At 42.1% G+C, this 16,283-nt stretch overlaps 1 protein-coding gene across 14 annotated transcripts in view; it reads right to left on the reverse strand.

The window, feature by feature from the left end:
• Positions 1-16,283, reverse strand: part of TRIM2 (tripartite motif containing 2) — a 139,528-nt gene that overhangs the window by 45,773 nt on the left and 77,472 nt on the right. For 6 of the 14 annotated variants that reach the window (XM_079305416.1, XM_079305412.1, XM_079305414.1 and 3 more), the window contains one exon: positions 592-773. The exons of 2 other annotated variants lie outside the window; for them this stretch is intronic. In XM_079305416.1, the coding sequence (XP_079161542.1) occupies positions 592-725 (134 nt within the window). In that variant the 5' untranslated portion in view covers positions 726-773. Of the gene's footprint in view, positions 1-591; positions 774-931; positions 1,008-11,826; positions 12,248-16,283 lie in introns of those variants that run through there. 6 more of the 14 variants (XM_079305418.1, XM_079305413.1, XM_079305419.1 and 3 more) reach the window with 5 other exon arrangements.

Below are 16,283 nucleotides of genomic sequence, written 5' to 3' on the forward strand. Positions count from 1 at the left end.
GCAACATCAAAGTATCACCATGCACATTCAGTTCATTCTGCCAAATATAGTAAAAGGCAGGTTGCTGGTTTATCACATTCCTTCCAGAGAGTTTTCCCACTTCAATCAATCAAACTGAAGAATAATGAAGAAATTTAATCTCACAGGTAATAATGTATATATCATGTCTAACCCGTGGACATTAAAGGATGGGATAATTACTTATTGGCTTAGTAAATCAACAAAGATTTTTTATTGTTTCTAATTATATAATAATCAGAATAAATTTGAGACCATTAATTTGAGGTCTAAATTCTGGCTATCATCACCTTTCACACTGTAGTAACTGTACTCATTAGTTTAATGTGATTTACTTTTTGTTTATTCTTGCATAAAGGGAATGTATTCCAAATATGTCACTACTGTCTCTTCTTCCTGCCTGCCACAAATATGTTTTTCTACATCCCTCCATTCTCTCCAGCCTTCCCAGACTTTATCATGTCTTAAAACGATATTTACAAGAAAAGGTAAAAGTCCCTGTCCACTAAAGGATGCCTTGTCCTGTGCTTGCAGCATGACATTCTGACTTACCAGCATGAGGAAAGGACTTACCTCTCACAGAAAGTGTGCAGGCAGGGAAGTACTTTGGGGTTCTTGTAACGGTCCAGGCATATGCTGCAAATCAGAAACTGCTTGTCAATCTGACGGACCACAGGACTTGGGATGTTGGAGCCTTCACTGGCCATCCTAGACCACTGACATATGGGTTCTGTTCCCTTCTACCCTGCACACTGCTGGAGTGGGGTGGGGAAAAGAAGAAAAATGGCTTAAAAACTCCATGAAATAACAAAATCATTGACTAATCCACGTATGTTTTATCCTTATGCAGGAACCTATATTTCTATATAAAACAAAACCAACAAAGAATTAAACTTCTAAAATGGCTTATTACTGATGAGAGCCAGGGAAACAGTCAGCAACATCTACAACACCTCTGAGCATTCTGAAAAGGCATGCTGCCTCTGGACTGAAAGAGTTACAGGACTGTCTGGTTTTAAAGAAAACCCATGATAAAAACATTCTTGTGCCAATAGGTTCAGCCAGTGCTAACAAACATTGGATTTCTTATGTCTACAGTACCACTGCCAACATGCTCAAACTGGAACTGCACCAACCAGTCAAATGGCTGTATCACAGAGAGAGTTTGAAAATGGGTCACCTAACAATTTTTTTTCCCTTATTGGTGCTGGTATTGCCAAAAATATGGTAGACTTTGACTACAGGGAGTTCCCAAGAAGGAAGCCCTAGAACCAGCCAGCCCTGGGAAGGGAAAGCTTAAATTCTCCATCACCAATAGCGATGAGGTAGGCAAAATGAAAATCTTCACAATAAAAGAAATGGACCAAATAAGAGGCAACTGATAGCCACTGAGAATCAGTAATGGTAGGGTGAAGGATACATGAAGTCCATCCAAATAATAAATGCAAGAAAAATGTAATTCTAGGCAGAACTAGTAGTAAGAATGATGTTTTTAGGACTGAGGATTCTTCACAATCTGGCATATAAAACATTAAATAAAAGGCTAAGAAAAAAGTCGACTAACTATTAGAATTAAAATTGCAGGTTAAAGAGATGGCAGTGGGCTTGGAACACCTCCTGTCCTGGAACAAGGGACCGGGAGAAAAAAAATGTAGGTTCTTTTCAGCTGGAGATGCATAGTCAAAAATAGAAATTATAGCAATAGGAAACATGAAAAGAGAAGATAGGAGGAAAAGGATGGAAGCAATCATAGAAAAAAGAAAACTGCCTGCTAAAACAGTTTTGGTAAACCTGGCAAGCAGAGACCCTGGCAGGGTGACCCAGCAGAAACTCCTCTCCATCAGCATTTCTAGCAGGCTGAAGTGCCAGGAGGTGCAGGTGCAACTGCCACAGCACTTTGTTCTGCCAGATGTCCCTCACCCACAGCAGAACTGAGTTCCTCTTCTCTGTGAGCTGCAAGCCCAGCTGGGCTTATTCTCTGCAGGTACACTCCTGAAGATTCTAACTTCTTCCTATTTCTACCCCTTTTTAATAATTTCAGATACCTTGAGATCTAGTGTGAGGGTAGTTCAGGCTTTACAAGACAGAAACCACAAGCCCTCACTGACTCTGAGTGACTCAAAGGTCACTCAATTCCAGAATGATTTGCATGACCTGTGTAGCATTTTATTGTTAAGTGTTACATTAGGTCTGCTTCCTGTGCTTGAATGAATGGCACACTAGACTGTCAGAGTTGAACCCATGCTGCTCTTCCTGAGCTGCATACTTAGCCATACCAGTATGTTTTACTCATTACACTGAGCAAGGGGCTATTTATAGGATAATGACAGTGATTATGGATCATAAGTCAGTTATGCTGGCTTCCCTGATAACCGGCTCCTGGGGCATCACCTCTGTGTTAGCAAATACAGCAATATGAAGTTATTCACAGTTCAAATACACAACAGTAGTAACTGACATTTCATTCAACGGAAAACACTTATGGCAGGCCTTTTCATTTCCTTTTTTTCCAAGGAAGGAGAAACTGCAATGTTAAAAATTGCTCTAATACTCATAAAATATCGTGTTTTTTCATGACCCAAAAATGCATGATTTCAGGATTGATAACATTTGCATGTCTTTTTCATATATTTTGATATTTTTTAAAAATTTCTTTCCCCATAGTAAGATAAAATGTGAGCATTACATAAACAAAAAATACTTTTTCCTATTGAATTCCATAAATCACACAGAATAAACCTTAGAAGATCAAGTTGCAAACCGTATTACTTTTAAAAAGCTTGAGTTAAAGGTGGCTTTACAAGAAGTGGAACCAAAATATTTAGCTTTTACAAAGCGGAGTAGAAAGATCAGACAATCAAATACCCAATAACTATTAATACATTCAGCAGCATAACATGCAAAAGCGACAGGCTTCAAAAGGAAAGTTCATTTCACCACTTACACAGCTGTGTTTGCCTCCCACTCTCCCTCCCCAAATGTTAGGGGCAGGGACCCAAACAAAGCAGAGAAGATAATCAGAAGCAAGAGGATTTCTTATCAAAAGCATGGTTGCCAAATTGGACACACAGACAGTATAATTTTTTTTGTTATAGACTGAACTCAAACAAGTGGAAAAAGCTGTACTTAAGATATGAAAGAATAGGTCTCCAGTGAATGCTGCCTGTCATTTAACAAAAGAAAGTTCTGTACCAACCAGGTATTTTCTGTGTTTCATCTTTCCCTTATCAAGTAAAACTACACCTGCAAATAGAGCTTACACAAGAAAATCTGCTTCTGCCTGAAAAAAAAATTGATTTAACTTGTTTTTCAACTTAGTTTTTCCCATTCCCCCAAACCCAAGTAATTTTTAGCATTTCATACACTAATCTCATGCCAGCGACTTTATTTTTCAAATGCTCACGCTTTAAGCTTTGTCAATGAAATTAATCATTAATGACTCAGAAATAAGTGCTTGTAATATTCGATGTTTTGCCTGAAATGCAGCAGGCCATGACTGTCATTTATCCCCTGTGCTCACATAAATCAGATTTAAGACATGCACTTGGAAATAGAATTTCATCTGTGTATTTCAAGCTTTGGCCACTACCTAGTACAGCAACTTCTTACACAAATGGTCCCTTTAGAATTTTTTTTTTTTTTTTAGTATGGAATTCTGTTTTTTTATCAGTATTCTGTAGCTTCACTAAGGCAACTCCACCTTTGATGTAATCTTGATGAAAGTGATGTAGCTATGAGAAGGATGATTTTGCCCATTTCCTCAATAAAAGCAATTGTGCAACCAAAGACTATTTGAAGAAAATCTGGAGATTTTAGACAATGTTTTTGAATTTCATCAGACAGTATTTTTTCTGATTTACTGCTATGATTGCAGCAATATCAGTTTTAAATGTATTGGCAGTGAGAGATTTTGCAAAGTAATGCTACTTTTACAAGAAAAATATTCTGTTTTTAAGTAGCATCTTCTGAGCTCAAAAACTGCCAGAGTGCTTTTCAGAGGTTCATTATGTCTCACAATCAAAATAAAGCAGCTGAAGCATGAGCTTTCAAAACAGGGCTATCACTTCCCCATAGAGTTACACTTCGTAATTTAAACATGCAAAGCTAAAGGACAAGGAAACATTGCACCAAACAAGACATAAGCCCCCACCCATTTATCTACATATAACACACACACTCACACTCAAAAGGAAATGCGGGTTCGCTAAACCAAGTGCAGTAAAGGGTTCTGACGCCCTTTTGAGGCTCAAGGATCGCTATCTTCCCAGAAACAGCATTACTCTTTTTCCTTCTGCTTGGAGATACGATTTTCATTTAAAATATACAAGACAGCAAAGAAAGGAGAAAACAATGGCTCTCTAAGCTACTGGAAATCTTTGCCCTGATATGCATGCATGCCTTCAGGAAAGCCAGGGTGCAGCCCCACCCATATGAAAGGAACTTCCCATAGCACTGGAAAAGGGGGGAAAGAAAAAAAATCATCTCAGGTATAGCAAATAACAGTTCCAGAAGAGTTGTTTCATGCAAACAGAGACATGTAATAGAAAAATGCACCCTTTCTGCAGGTATTCTCAAATGAGCTCTGCAACTCCTGAAAATTTTCCGTTAGTTTCCCATCTAAGAAAAGACACTGGGGAATCAAGTAACCGTTCACAGGATTTTATTCCTAAAAGAGTAGAATTCTGTGCTGATACACTGCTATCTCTGAGATCCACCCAGCCAGAGTAGCAACTAGCCTGAAAGTACAGCCTGAGGAGAACAAATTGCTTGCAGCTTATTCATCCTCTTATTATCAATGGTATTTACAACCTAGAGGGTCTATTCATGTACTATGAATGAACAGGTTTCCAATGGCAACGTTTCCAAAAGAACAGTTAGGCCTCCCGAGCTGCAATAAAGGGTGGGGAACCTAAATAATGTTGCCTCAAGGACTGGGAGAGCCGAGGCTTAAAAGTCCTTAAAACAGATAGATCACCTGTCCACAGTCTCTAGGAATAAAGGACATATTCTAGCAGCAGCAGAAGCCCCCAGATTAGCCGACAGAGAACACACTGAGCAAATCAGAACCACCACACAGTTCACTTGTGTAAAAGGCTTGATAAGCTAAATTTGCATTCCTTTCTCTCCCACTCCTGCAAACAGCTTAGTGCCTTGTTTAAAACACAACAACCCTCATCATTCTTACAGCATGCAGAAATGTAATGAACGATCAGGGGCCAAAACAGAGCAACCCAGCAGCAGCCACCAAGAATAACACTGAACAAACTTGAGAATTTTAGACCTACCCATCTTTGTAGAAAAATAGCTTAATCAGTGCAGTGCTGAGGACAAAATCCTTGCAGGGACGGAGCTGCAGTTCCGCAGTAATCCAAACGAACAAACCATCATCTGCTAATATTTCAAGCCTCACGCATACAACTGATAAGGAATTCCTACCACAACACAATCATTATTAGATGCACAAGAGATTTTTGTGCTCTAAGGAATGATGCTCCATTCCATGAAGAGGACAAGTGGAAAGAAAAATGGAAGAATAAGAGGAGGCCCAGTGAAGTCGTCATGAATTTTTTTTTTCTCCCTGGGTCATTTACAAGTGGTGGTCCCCTTCAGGATTCAAACCAATCAATCTTTATTTAGCACATCCTTTTCTCACTCAGCCTGTGTAGAAAGACTGCAGCAAATGGTGCAAGGGATTGTGGGATGGGGATGCAGCAGAGAGCTGCAATCAGATTCGCTGGGTTATTTTTTTTCCTCCCTACTCAGCAATCAGCTGTTCCGAGGCTCTGCGCAGGGCCATTGAATTTGGTCACCAGAATGTTATTACAGGATTAGCAGGCGGAGACAACTACCACTGTGCATCTGGCATGTCAATGCAGCTGAGAAATACGTATGCGAGTATTACTCACAAATCGGAAAAATAATTTAACTCAAAAGGAGAGAGTAAATATTACATAATATCCATTACCAGGACAGCTGCCAGAGTTAAAACGAAAGCACTTTCATTTATAAAGAAGTTTAACACTTATTGATTCCACTCCGATTTTTCCAGGATTCTGGGTACTTCCTGGAATGCAATTCTTCCCTGCTTCAACTTTCAGAAGCAACAAAAGACCCACAAATGCTCTTTGTCTCTCTCCAGATGTTTAAAGCAGAAACAAAGAGCCTCTCCGGAAAACTGTGCTACTGACACACAAACCAGCAGCAGCTTCTTCTACTACAGAGCCATATATTTGTGACCTGACTCAGTTTTAAGTCAAATATTTAAGGCAGCAATTAGTAAACTCATATAAAAGGAATTTGAGAATCAAGGATAACAGCCTGTTAAACTTTTCTATCAAACATTAATGCAAAGGTGTATTATCATAGTTAATCTATTTACTTGCTTTTTTTTTTTTTTTTTTTTAATTTGCAGATCAACTCTGATTATACTAGGCTGTTACCAAAGAAATAAAAAATTTGGTGCCTGCTATTTTTCAGCTATGCAGAGAAGGTTGTTAAAAAGATGCTTGTGAATGCACAGACACCACTGAAGCAAAGCAACACAGACTTAGCTTTGTCTTCCAGTATAACAGCTAGTGGGTTTGCAGACAAGGTAGTATTTGCATCTCTAAATACAGTGTATCTTTTCTTTTGAAAAAACCAAATAATATGCAAGTATTTCTGCTAACTGAGGCTAACAAAGCTTCCCACAAATAAAAGAACATAAAGCTCCATTTGCATCAAGAAGAAAACATGTCGGGCTTAAATACTCTCTTTGCTACCCTGACTTAATTAGGACAGATACAGCTATTTTAGAAGTTTAAAATGTTGTCCTAAGCTCTTTAAGCATGTTTTCCAGAATATATTTGTTCCATTCTTGAATTGATGAGTTAAATAGTATTATTAATCATTTAATGTGACTGAAATGTAATCTAAATTCCTGTTAAAAATACTAATTCTGCACACATACTTTATTTTCCACTTGGCAATCATTTGGCCAGACCATTTTATGCATTAGGCAGATCCAGCCTGGTTTCCCTGGACAATGCCCACAGGGTGAAGGCATGTTGTAATCCAGTTTATAACCTGAAATTAAACTCAAGCAGCGTGTGTGCATGTGTTAGGGTTTGGGGTGCCCATGCCAAAATACCACCCCTCTAACTCCCTTAACATGTGCTGAACTCAATTAAAGAGAAAGTGCAAGGTATGTTTCACTTTAGCTCCAACATTCAGGAGCAGCAGGCATTTGTACAGCAGGATTCACTGTTTAGAAGAAGGCCAGATATTTCAGGCATGTTTCTGGAGAGGTGGGTTTTTTATCTTTGGTTTAGTGAGTTTCTTGGTTTTCTTTTTGAACTGTCTGGGGAATCCCTATTGCAAAGAACAAGCAACAGATTTCACTCCCACAACAAGAAGATCCAAAGCTTTTTGTTTCTGCCGGTGGAACAAAGACACTTAAAACACAAAACCAAGTGGGAAAGTTCAGGAGTGGCAATCCCAGAACTGAAGTGGAAGACTGTCAGACAGAAGCACACAGACATAATTTGGTTGCTTGTTTTCTCTTGCTCATTTCAAACACTTATTTACATACACTTAAAGAGAAAGACCAGTATCACTCAAATTACTATTTCTATTTACGGTCAGTAGTAGGGACTACATACCCCTTAGAACTGATCGCATAACATACCTCATGGCCAAAGAAGACTGCTGGAGACACAACTGCAGCACTCTCATAGGGAAATACACCTCCAAATGAGAGATTCCTTGAAAGTGCTGTTCTCTTACAATTAACTGGGAAGTTGTGTGCTGACAATGAACTGATACTCCACAAATTATCCCGCTTCTTCAACAAAACAAAAACAGGCTACTGTGGCAAGGAAAACGAGACAAATGGCATAGCATTTCTCTGAGATTTTTCTTGTTATGTGTTGATATGTGGGTTTCTTCTCTTTAGCGAAAAGGATTCAATCTTGCACTTTACCCCCACAGCAATTACAACCACACTTTTACAAATAGGTTTATTGTACATGTGTGTCTTTTGTGCTGGGAGATGGGGGTGGTCGTTATATGTTCTGTTTGTTGTTTTTCTGCTTTTACATTAAAAAGAATAGGCTACTTTTCCTTAGAAAATTGCTGTACTTCATTGTTGCTGTTGACTTATCTGTGTCACTGCTGACTACTGAAGAAAGTTCTGGAGAAGGAAATACATAGCACATGCCATCTTCATAGTGCCATGGAAGAGCGATCTTAGCTTCTGTTGTCATCCCCTGTAAATGTCCTGAGTTTTCAATAATTTATTATTTTCCCTGTTCCAAACATAACCTGAATTCATATTCTGAAGGAAGCCATAAAAATTAAACTACCAAAAAACCCTCACAGTTAACTTAGAGGTTGTAGTGTAGTTAGATATTGATATCTTTCCTGATACTAAATAAGTCATCCAAACACTCCAAGTTAAGATTAATGATCTGCACTGAAGCCTTTGCTATAAACCGACTGAATGGAGAGAGAGTAGTGTAGCTCATCCTGCTGTACAAAAGCAATTTTAAGGTCATCAGAAAAATAATTACTGGGTTAGTTCAAACTGAATGACCAGCTAATATAATCCTGACAATTAAGGCCAACTGAAAAGTAAGAGCTATGAGACACCAGAAATCAATTACCTAAAACCAACATGCTGGAAATGAGGATTAGTTTCAGAACACAAATACAAGATAGGAAGGCTGTTAGAGCCATCACCCAGCTCCACACATCCCTAATTTGACCCTATTAACAGGAGAGCAAGTGAAGTGAAACAGCCAAGCTTTGTCATTGTGGAGCCATGCTCACACTAGGAACCAAGGACCTTATGAAGCCTCATGAGCCAGTGGCCTTTACCTTTCCCCACTGTGGCTGTGCATCTATATAGACCCAGCAGCTTCCATAGAGCAAGTGCAACTTCCAGCCCTCATTCCACATCCTCCAATAGTCCAGGCTCTAGCTCACACCATCTGAAAAGAGCAACAGCTTCTTCCCACAGTGGATTTGTAGCCAGAGGGCATGTCTGCCCCAAAAGGAACTCTGATAGGTCCTGGTTCCTCCCCACTATCCACAGCTGTGAGCCATGGTCACTCCCTCATCTTATGATCCAGCAGAGCAGATGATTTTTCCCAAAGCTTGTGACCCAACACAAGGGATTTGTTACTGGGAGGCAAACAACTTGAAAGGTTTGCCTGGGATTTAATTGCTGGTATTTAAAACTTTCTCAGCAGCCCAGCACCCATCCTCCTATGGCTTTGTCACCTTCTTCTATTTCCTTCTACCTTTTGCTTATACCTGGTTTAGCTTGCCAAGGTTGTGGCATTTTGCAGCACAACTGTAGCATGGCTGGGACAGCCTAGCCTCCCCGCTCAGCCAGCCTGAGCCTTTCTGTCAGGACTGCGCTTCCTGCTTCTCTTCACCACTGAAGTTGCAAGTCAGGCAGCATCAAACTGCTTTTCTCCCCTCCATGTTATTCGTTCTCTTCCCTCCTGTTGGGTATCTGCCACTGAGGTGGCATTGCAGTCACCAGAAACAAGCTCTGTATTCTGGCATTCCTCCTGCACAGCAATGGACTCACCTTCAGTATCATTGTCAGATGCAAATGTCATTAATTCAATTTTTTTTTTTAAAGTTTTCAGCTGCTGAAGGCACAGAAATAACAGGAATAGAAGCTGCCACTACAAATTAAAGCCTTGCTTAATAGTGTTACATGTGTTTTTCCTTCCTCCTTTCCCCAGCCTGTAATCAAAGCTTACAAAAGGGTGAGCCCCTGAAACATGGGTGGACCTCTTAAAACATCAACATACTAATGCTTTATACTCCAGTTTGTAGAGGGAAGGTTATGACTGGCATCTAATACCCACTTTTCTTCTCTCTCCTTGTCCCCACCACTTGTGCCTCTGCAGTACCCGTTCTCCACCCCTCTTTGGAGGTGAATAGTCCTGTTTCTATCCCCAGAGACCCCACCTCCCAGCTGTCCTGTCCTTGGATGGAGAGGGTGCCTGCTGGTGGTTTCACTGTACACATCGAGGGACAAGTCTTGCAGAGCTTGTGCGATCACACTGTCATCACCAACTCAGAGACTATTTGTCTGGCTGAGGTTTTCAGGACCTCATTTTAAGTCAGGGCCTTGCACAATAAATTCCAAAACAGCTGGAACACACTAAATTTGCTGCATATGTGAGGGCAATACATGAATGGGCATTCATGAAGCCTCAACCAAATACCCCAAATTCTCGAAAATGAGATTTCAAAGATAAGGGGTAGAAAATGAATGGAAAGGACACAGCAAGGGAAATAACAGGATAAAAGTATCAAGTTAAATTACAGCATCAGAACTGAAGTTTCGGGCCCTTTCCATGTTTAATAACATTTCTTATTGTCAGGTGAGCTCCTAAAAAAAAATCTACAGTGATGTATGTCGAAGTAATTATTTCAGAGACTGGATGTTATGCAATCATAAGTAAAAGAATTTTAAATTGTATACTTACCATCCAAAGCAGTGAGTCAGAGCATTTTTACTGAAAAAAACCCCTACCCTGAATACCGGTACTGTTACTATCAGCCTTACAGTTGCATATTTTTGACTCTCTAGGTCTACCTATTTTGTGAACACTGACAGATTGTCGCTGTAAAGTTAGGAATCAGTGAAAGAATACAGCAACACATGCTACCTCTTCCAAGAAACAAGAAGAGATGATTTATTGAAAAGCCATGGCATACATATAGCATAGATTGTGAAAAACAGCCTAGGAAAAAACAGATTGGGTTTTTCCACGAGCCTTCAGCAGTGTCCACAACAGATCTCTGTTCAGCCTTTATAGGTATATAGGCTCAAATAAAACCAAGCTGAATTGACAAATAATTAAAACTGCACATCAAAACACTGCTTCCATAAACATCTACTGTGAAATGCTAATTGAAATAAAAGTGCTCTGTGAAGACTCCACACTAATTACTGTTAACACTTCCAGAAGCAGAAAAACAGACAAGAGAACAAAAAGAAGGAATCTGATCAGGAATCATTTGGGAAAAGATCCCTGGTCTCTTCTACATACTGTTATATATAAGATATGCTGGAAAATGCTCTAGAATTTTCTTCAGAGTTTTGCTGAGCAACAGGGAAAAAATAAATGCAAGCAGAAAATGCTCAGTGCTTTTGGTACTGAACTGTGTGTTGAAAATTACAGAGATCATCCCCTCCACTCCCTCCTGAGATTCCCCCATGTTGCATGTCCACTGGCTGTCTCTTTAGAGGTAAAACACACATCAGGTGCTGGAGTTTAGTCACATGTTCTCTGATGACCACCAAAAAGTTCCTCTAATGTTTCCATTTAATTCAGAAGGATTTTGGTGAACTAGAATGAAGTTCAAATCAGCAACGGAGAAGGCAGCACTCAGCAACCACTACAAGCCACATAACTTCTTCACAAAATTAAGAGAATGCCAGCCCTTTAGAATGTTTTTCTTGCAGCCTTCAACTTCCCATCAAATATAACCCAGGAAACACAAACCAGGAGGTAAAGAAACCTAAACCACCTTCAGTGTCTCACAGCAAGAAACAGAAGACAGAATCTAAGTATTAAAAAAAGCAAAAATGGAGGCAGAAAGGGAAGAAATGATCATCTTCTTAGTGCAAAAACACATATTGAGATAAGGACTAAGAAAGAGGGAGAAAAAAGATCTCCTCTCCAGGACATGAGAAGCTTGAAATCATGTCCACATCCTCTGTAATACTTACACTGTTTAAAATACAAAGTATTGGTTGTTGCACCTCTATATTTACCTTAGCTATTGAACAGTACCCACCTAATTTTCTTGTCCACAGGCCAGCAGCGATGTTCACGGCTGTATTTGCCAACTCTTCTTCTGAACAAATTATCTTTCAAAAACACAGCAATATGGCTAAACATATATATTGTCCTTGGGTTAAGAGAAAACCTTGCTCAAGTGTTAAATGGCAGGCAGAAGTTTACCCAGACAGTCTCTTTATGTTGGCAAAAGTGCAATTCTGAACTTTCACAGCAAGTAGATAAACACATAGCTGTGTGCAGCCGGTAGTCTGGCAGCACCAATAGTAGTGAAAAACAGTGTCACATCAACCTTGGCAAAAGGAGCTCTGTGGGTCTTAACAATGGTGATGGGCAAAGGAGCTGAACAGACCAAATATCCATAGCAAAAAGTCATCTACAGCTCTTGGTGGGAGCTCAAAGTGCTCAGAGCCCGAGCATGCCATCTGTGACACTGTCTCCTCCACCTTCGCACTCACAGGGACACCCTATTTGACTTCCCAGCAGTCAGCTCTAGCAGTTCAAAACTTGGAAACACCCAACCTGTTTCACCCAGTAAAGAGATCCTTACAGTCCTCAGCAAGGACACTCATTTGCTGATTGCATGCCAGCGCTCCTATTTAAATAACTGTTGTTACTGAAAATAGCTGACACCTTTCTACAGCAGGGATTGAGTGCTCCCTGCACCTTGTGCCCTGCCTGCTGAAAATGCATCAATTCCCAGCATGTGCCTCCACAGCAGAGTTTTACCACAGTCACAGTAATATGCATTATTTGCCTGCAAAGACTATCAAACTCCTGTGCGGGCAGGATCTCCAGACAGTCCTACCAAGCAGCCCTTCTGGCTCAGGCCAAGTTTTACTCAAGCCTCCTCCCTGAGGTATAAGGTTTTATACGTGATACAAAGTTGTCTACCTTTACCTTTCATCTCCAAAAACAACTCTCCTAAGCTTCCTCTTAGACATCTCAAGCACGTTCAGGCCAGATGCTCAAATCAAACCTTACGGGGTATTGCCAGGCTGCTGTCTTGGTTTGAAAGGCAGGTGTCTGCTAGGGAAGGCAGGAGCCTCCCTTGGAATGGAGAATGTAAACCTCCTCCCTCCGAATTATAATTTTAAAATTAAGGGGCTCTCAGGCAAAGATACGAGGATAGGAATAGCAGTTCTTTACTAGTATGTATAACAAGGTAAACAAAACAACAACTATGGAATTAATAACAAACAGAACCAGGAACCCAGTAACAGTCCTCTCGGCTACAGGCACTTTCTCCTTCGGTGCAGTTACTGTCACAGCCGGCAGAAATGAGCAGAAATTCCCAGGGTGGTGGACGAGATGTATTTGAAGTCCTGTGGCGGTAGCTGCGGTACATCCCAGGAAGGCAGGAGGGTGCGGGTTACCGCGTGGACAAATGCAGAACAATACCGAAGAAACAGCGGTGGCGGGCCAGCAGCAGCCCGGCTCTGAGCAGGACAGGGAGAGGAGAAGTTCAGGATTCCCAGGATTCCCAGGAGCAGATGGTGATAGGTCCCTCAGGTGCCGGTGAATTCTCCCTGCAGAAAGCGAAAGCCTGGCTGTCCTCCGATGCGAAAGAGCGAGAGCAAAAAGATCCACAATTGCCCCAGCCCCCATCCATTACATGCTTCGAATCTCTGTGTCTCTGTCCCTCCAACAGAAATTCCCAAAACCAGAGGAGTTCCCCCTCCCTGACTGTCTCAAGCACCCAACCATCACTGCCTCTTAACAACTCAGTGGGAAAAATTCCACAGGTAACAAGGAGAGAAAAGGAAAGAAAAGAAAACCTAACTCCCAACATTATCCACCCCCAAATTTTTCTCATACCGACATGTTACATCAAATTTAAACCTTTAAATTATATATATATACACATACATGCATTACCTTAATTAAATACATGTATAAATGCAGATATGGATACAGGCAAGTGTCATGGGTAGTTCACCCTAAAGTAAGGTCTCCTTGAGGTATGCATTGAGTCTATCCTTATGCATCACCCACCAGGTACAGCCTGATCCCTGAGTGAACACGACTCCACGGATGGGATTGTCTTTGCTGAAGGCAGAATTAACCCAAACAGTTTTTCCTAGCATATCTCTCCTGTACCACTGGAACCTAATCTCCATCTGTTGTTTGCAGAGGCTCAGATTGGGCAGGGCCTGCTCAGTTAGTGGAACCTCAGGTGTTCACTAACCATGTGGCCTTTGCTAAATTAATCTCCCAGTTCTTGAAAGTTCCCCCACCAAGTGCCTTTAAGGTGGTTTTAAGCAGACCATTGCACTGTTCAACTTTCCCAGCCAGTGGTGCATCATAAGGAATGTGGTACACCCACTCGATGCCATGTTCTTTAGCCCAGATGTATATAAGGCTGTTCTTGAAATGAGTACCATTGTCTGACTCAATCCTCTCAGGGGTACCATGAGGGTGAAGCTCCAGAACATCTGAAATACATTGATGACATCATTGTGTGGGGAAACACAATGTGAAAAGCAAAGGACTTGCTTTTCGAGGCCTAGGATGGTACTATGGGCTATAGTGTGAGGCACAGGGTAGGTCTCCAACCATCCAGTGGTGGCTTCCACCATGGTCAGCACGTAGCGCTTGCCTTGGCGGGTCTGAGGCAGTGTGATATAGTCAATCTGCCAGGCCTCTCCATACTTTTATTTGGACCACTGCCCCCCATACGAGAGGGGCTTCACCCGCTTGGCCTGTTTGATGGCAGCGCAAGTGCCACAGTCATGAATAACCTGAGAGATGCTGTCCATGGTTAGATCCACCCCTCGGTCTCGTGCCCACTTATAGATGGCGTCTCTGCCCTGATGACCTGAGGCATTGTGGGTCCATCGAGCCAGGAACAATTCTCCCTTGTGTTCCCAATCTAAGTCTATCTTTGAGACCTCTATCTGAGCAGCCTGATCTACCTGCTCATTTGCTGGTGTTCTTCATTAGCCCGACTCTTGGGAACATGGGCATCCACATGATGGACTTTCACGGGTAGCTTCTCTACCTGAGTGGCAATATCTTTCCACTCATCAGAAGCCCAGACTGGTTTCCCTCTACGTTGCCAGTTAGCCTTTTTCCACTTCTCCAGCCATCCCCATGGAGCATTGGCTACCATCCATGAATCAGTGTAAAGGTAGAGCTTTGGCCATTTCTCTCTCTCAGCAATGTTCAAGGCCAGCTGAACAGCTTTGAGTTCAGCAAGTTGACTCGATACACCTTCTCCTTCAGTAGCTGGTGCAACCTGTCGTGTGGGGCTCCATATGGCTGCTTTCCACTTCCGGTTCATTCCCACAATGTGGCAGGAACCGTCGGTGAAAAGGGCATAGCGTGTTTCATCTGCTGGCAGCTGGTTGTACGGTGGAGCTTCTTCAGCCCATGTCCTCTTTATCAATGAGACCAAAGTTTTCACCTTCCAGCCAGTTTGTAATTATTTTCAAAATCCCAGGGCGATTTGGGTTGCCAATATGGGCACACTGCGTGATGAGGGCAATCCACTTGCTCCATGTGGCATTGGTGGCATGACGGAAAGAGAGAACTTTTGCACTGAACATCCACTCCAGCACTGGTAGTCAGGGTGCCAGGAGGAGTTGTGTTTCCGTGCCAATCACCTCTGAGGCGGCTTGAACCCCTTCATAGGCAGCCAGGATTTCCTTCTCTGTGGGAGTGTAGTTGGCTTCAGATCCTCTGTAGCTTTGACTCCAGAATTCCAGTGGTTGACCTCGAGTCCCACCAGGCACTTTCTGTCAAAGGCTCCAGGACAGACCATGGTTCCCAGCTGCAGAGTAGAGCACATTCTTTACCTCTGGTCCCGTCCTGACTGGGCCAAGGGCTACTGCGTGAACGATCTCCTGTTTGATCTGGGTGAAGACTTGTTGCTGTTCAGGGCCCCAGTGGAAATCGTTGTTCTTGTGGGTGACCAGGTAAAGAGGGCTTACAATCTGGCTGTACTCCGGAATGTGCATTCTACAAAAACCTATGGTTCCTAGGAAAGCTTGTGTTTCCTTCCTGCTGGTCAGTGGCGACATCGCGGTGGTATTATTGATGGCCTCAGTGGGACCATCCATCTTACCACTTCACTCCCGGGAAGTGGATCTCTCAGGCAGGTCCCTTGACTTTGCTCATCTTGACGGTTCCAGGTGTACTGCACGCCTCTCCAGGTTAAAGCAAACTGAGGCCTGCATTCTGCTGCCAAAGGAATGGAGAAGAATGCATTTGCAAAGTCAATTGCAAATTGTCATTGCTGCCTTGGACTCCAGCTCATACTGGAGTTCCAGCACGTCCGGCACGGCAGCTCTCAGCGGTGGAATCACTTCATTCAAGGCACGATAGTCCACAGTCAGTCTCCATTCTCCATCTGATTTCTGCACTGGCCAGATGGGACTGTTGAAGGGTGAGTGGCTTTTGCTGACCACCCCTTGGCTCTCCAGCTCTTGGATCATCTTGTGGATGGGGATCACA

Source organism: Erithacus rubecula (genome assembly GCF_903797595.1).
Source record: "Erithacus rubecula genome assembly, chromosome: 5".
Taxonomy (NCBI): domain Eukaryota; kingdom Metazoa; phylum Chordata; class Aves; order Passeriformes; family Muscicapidae; genus Erithacus; species Erithacus rubecula.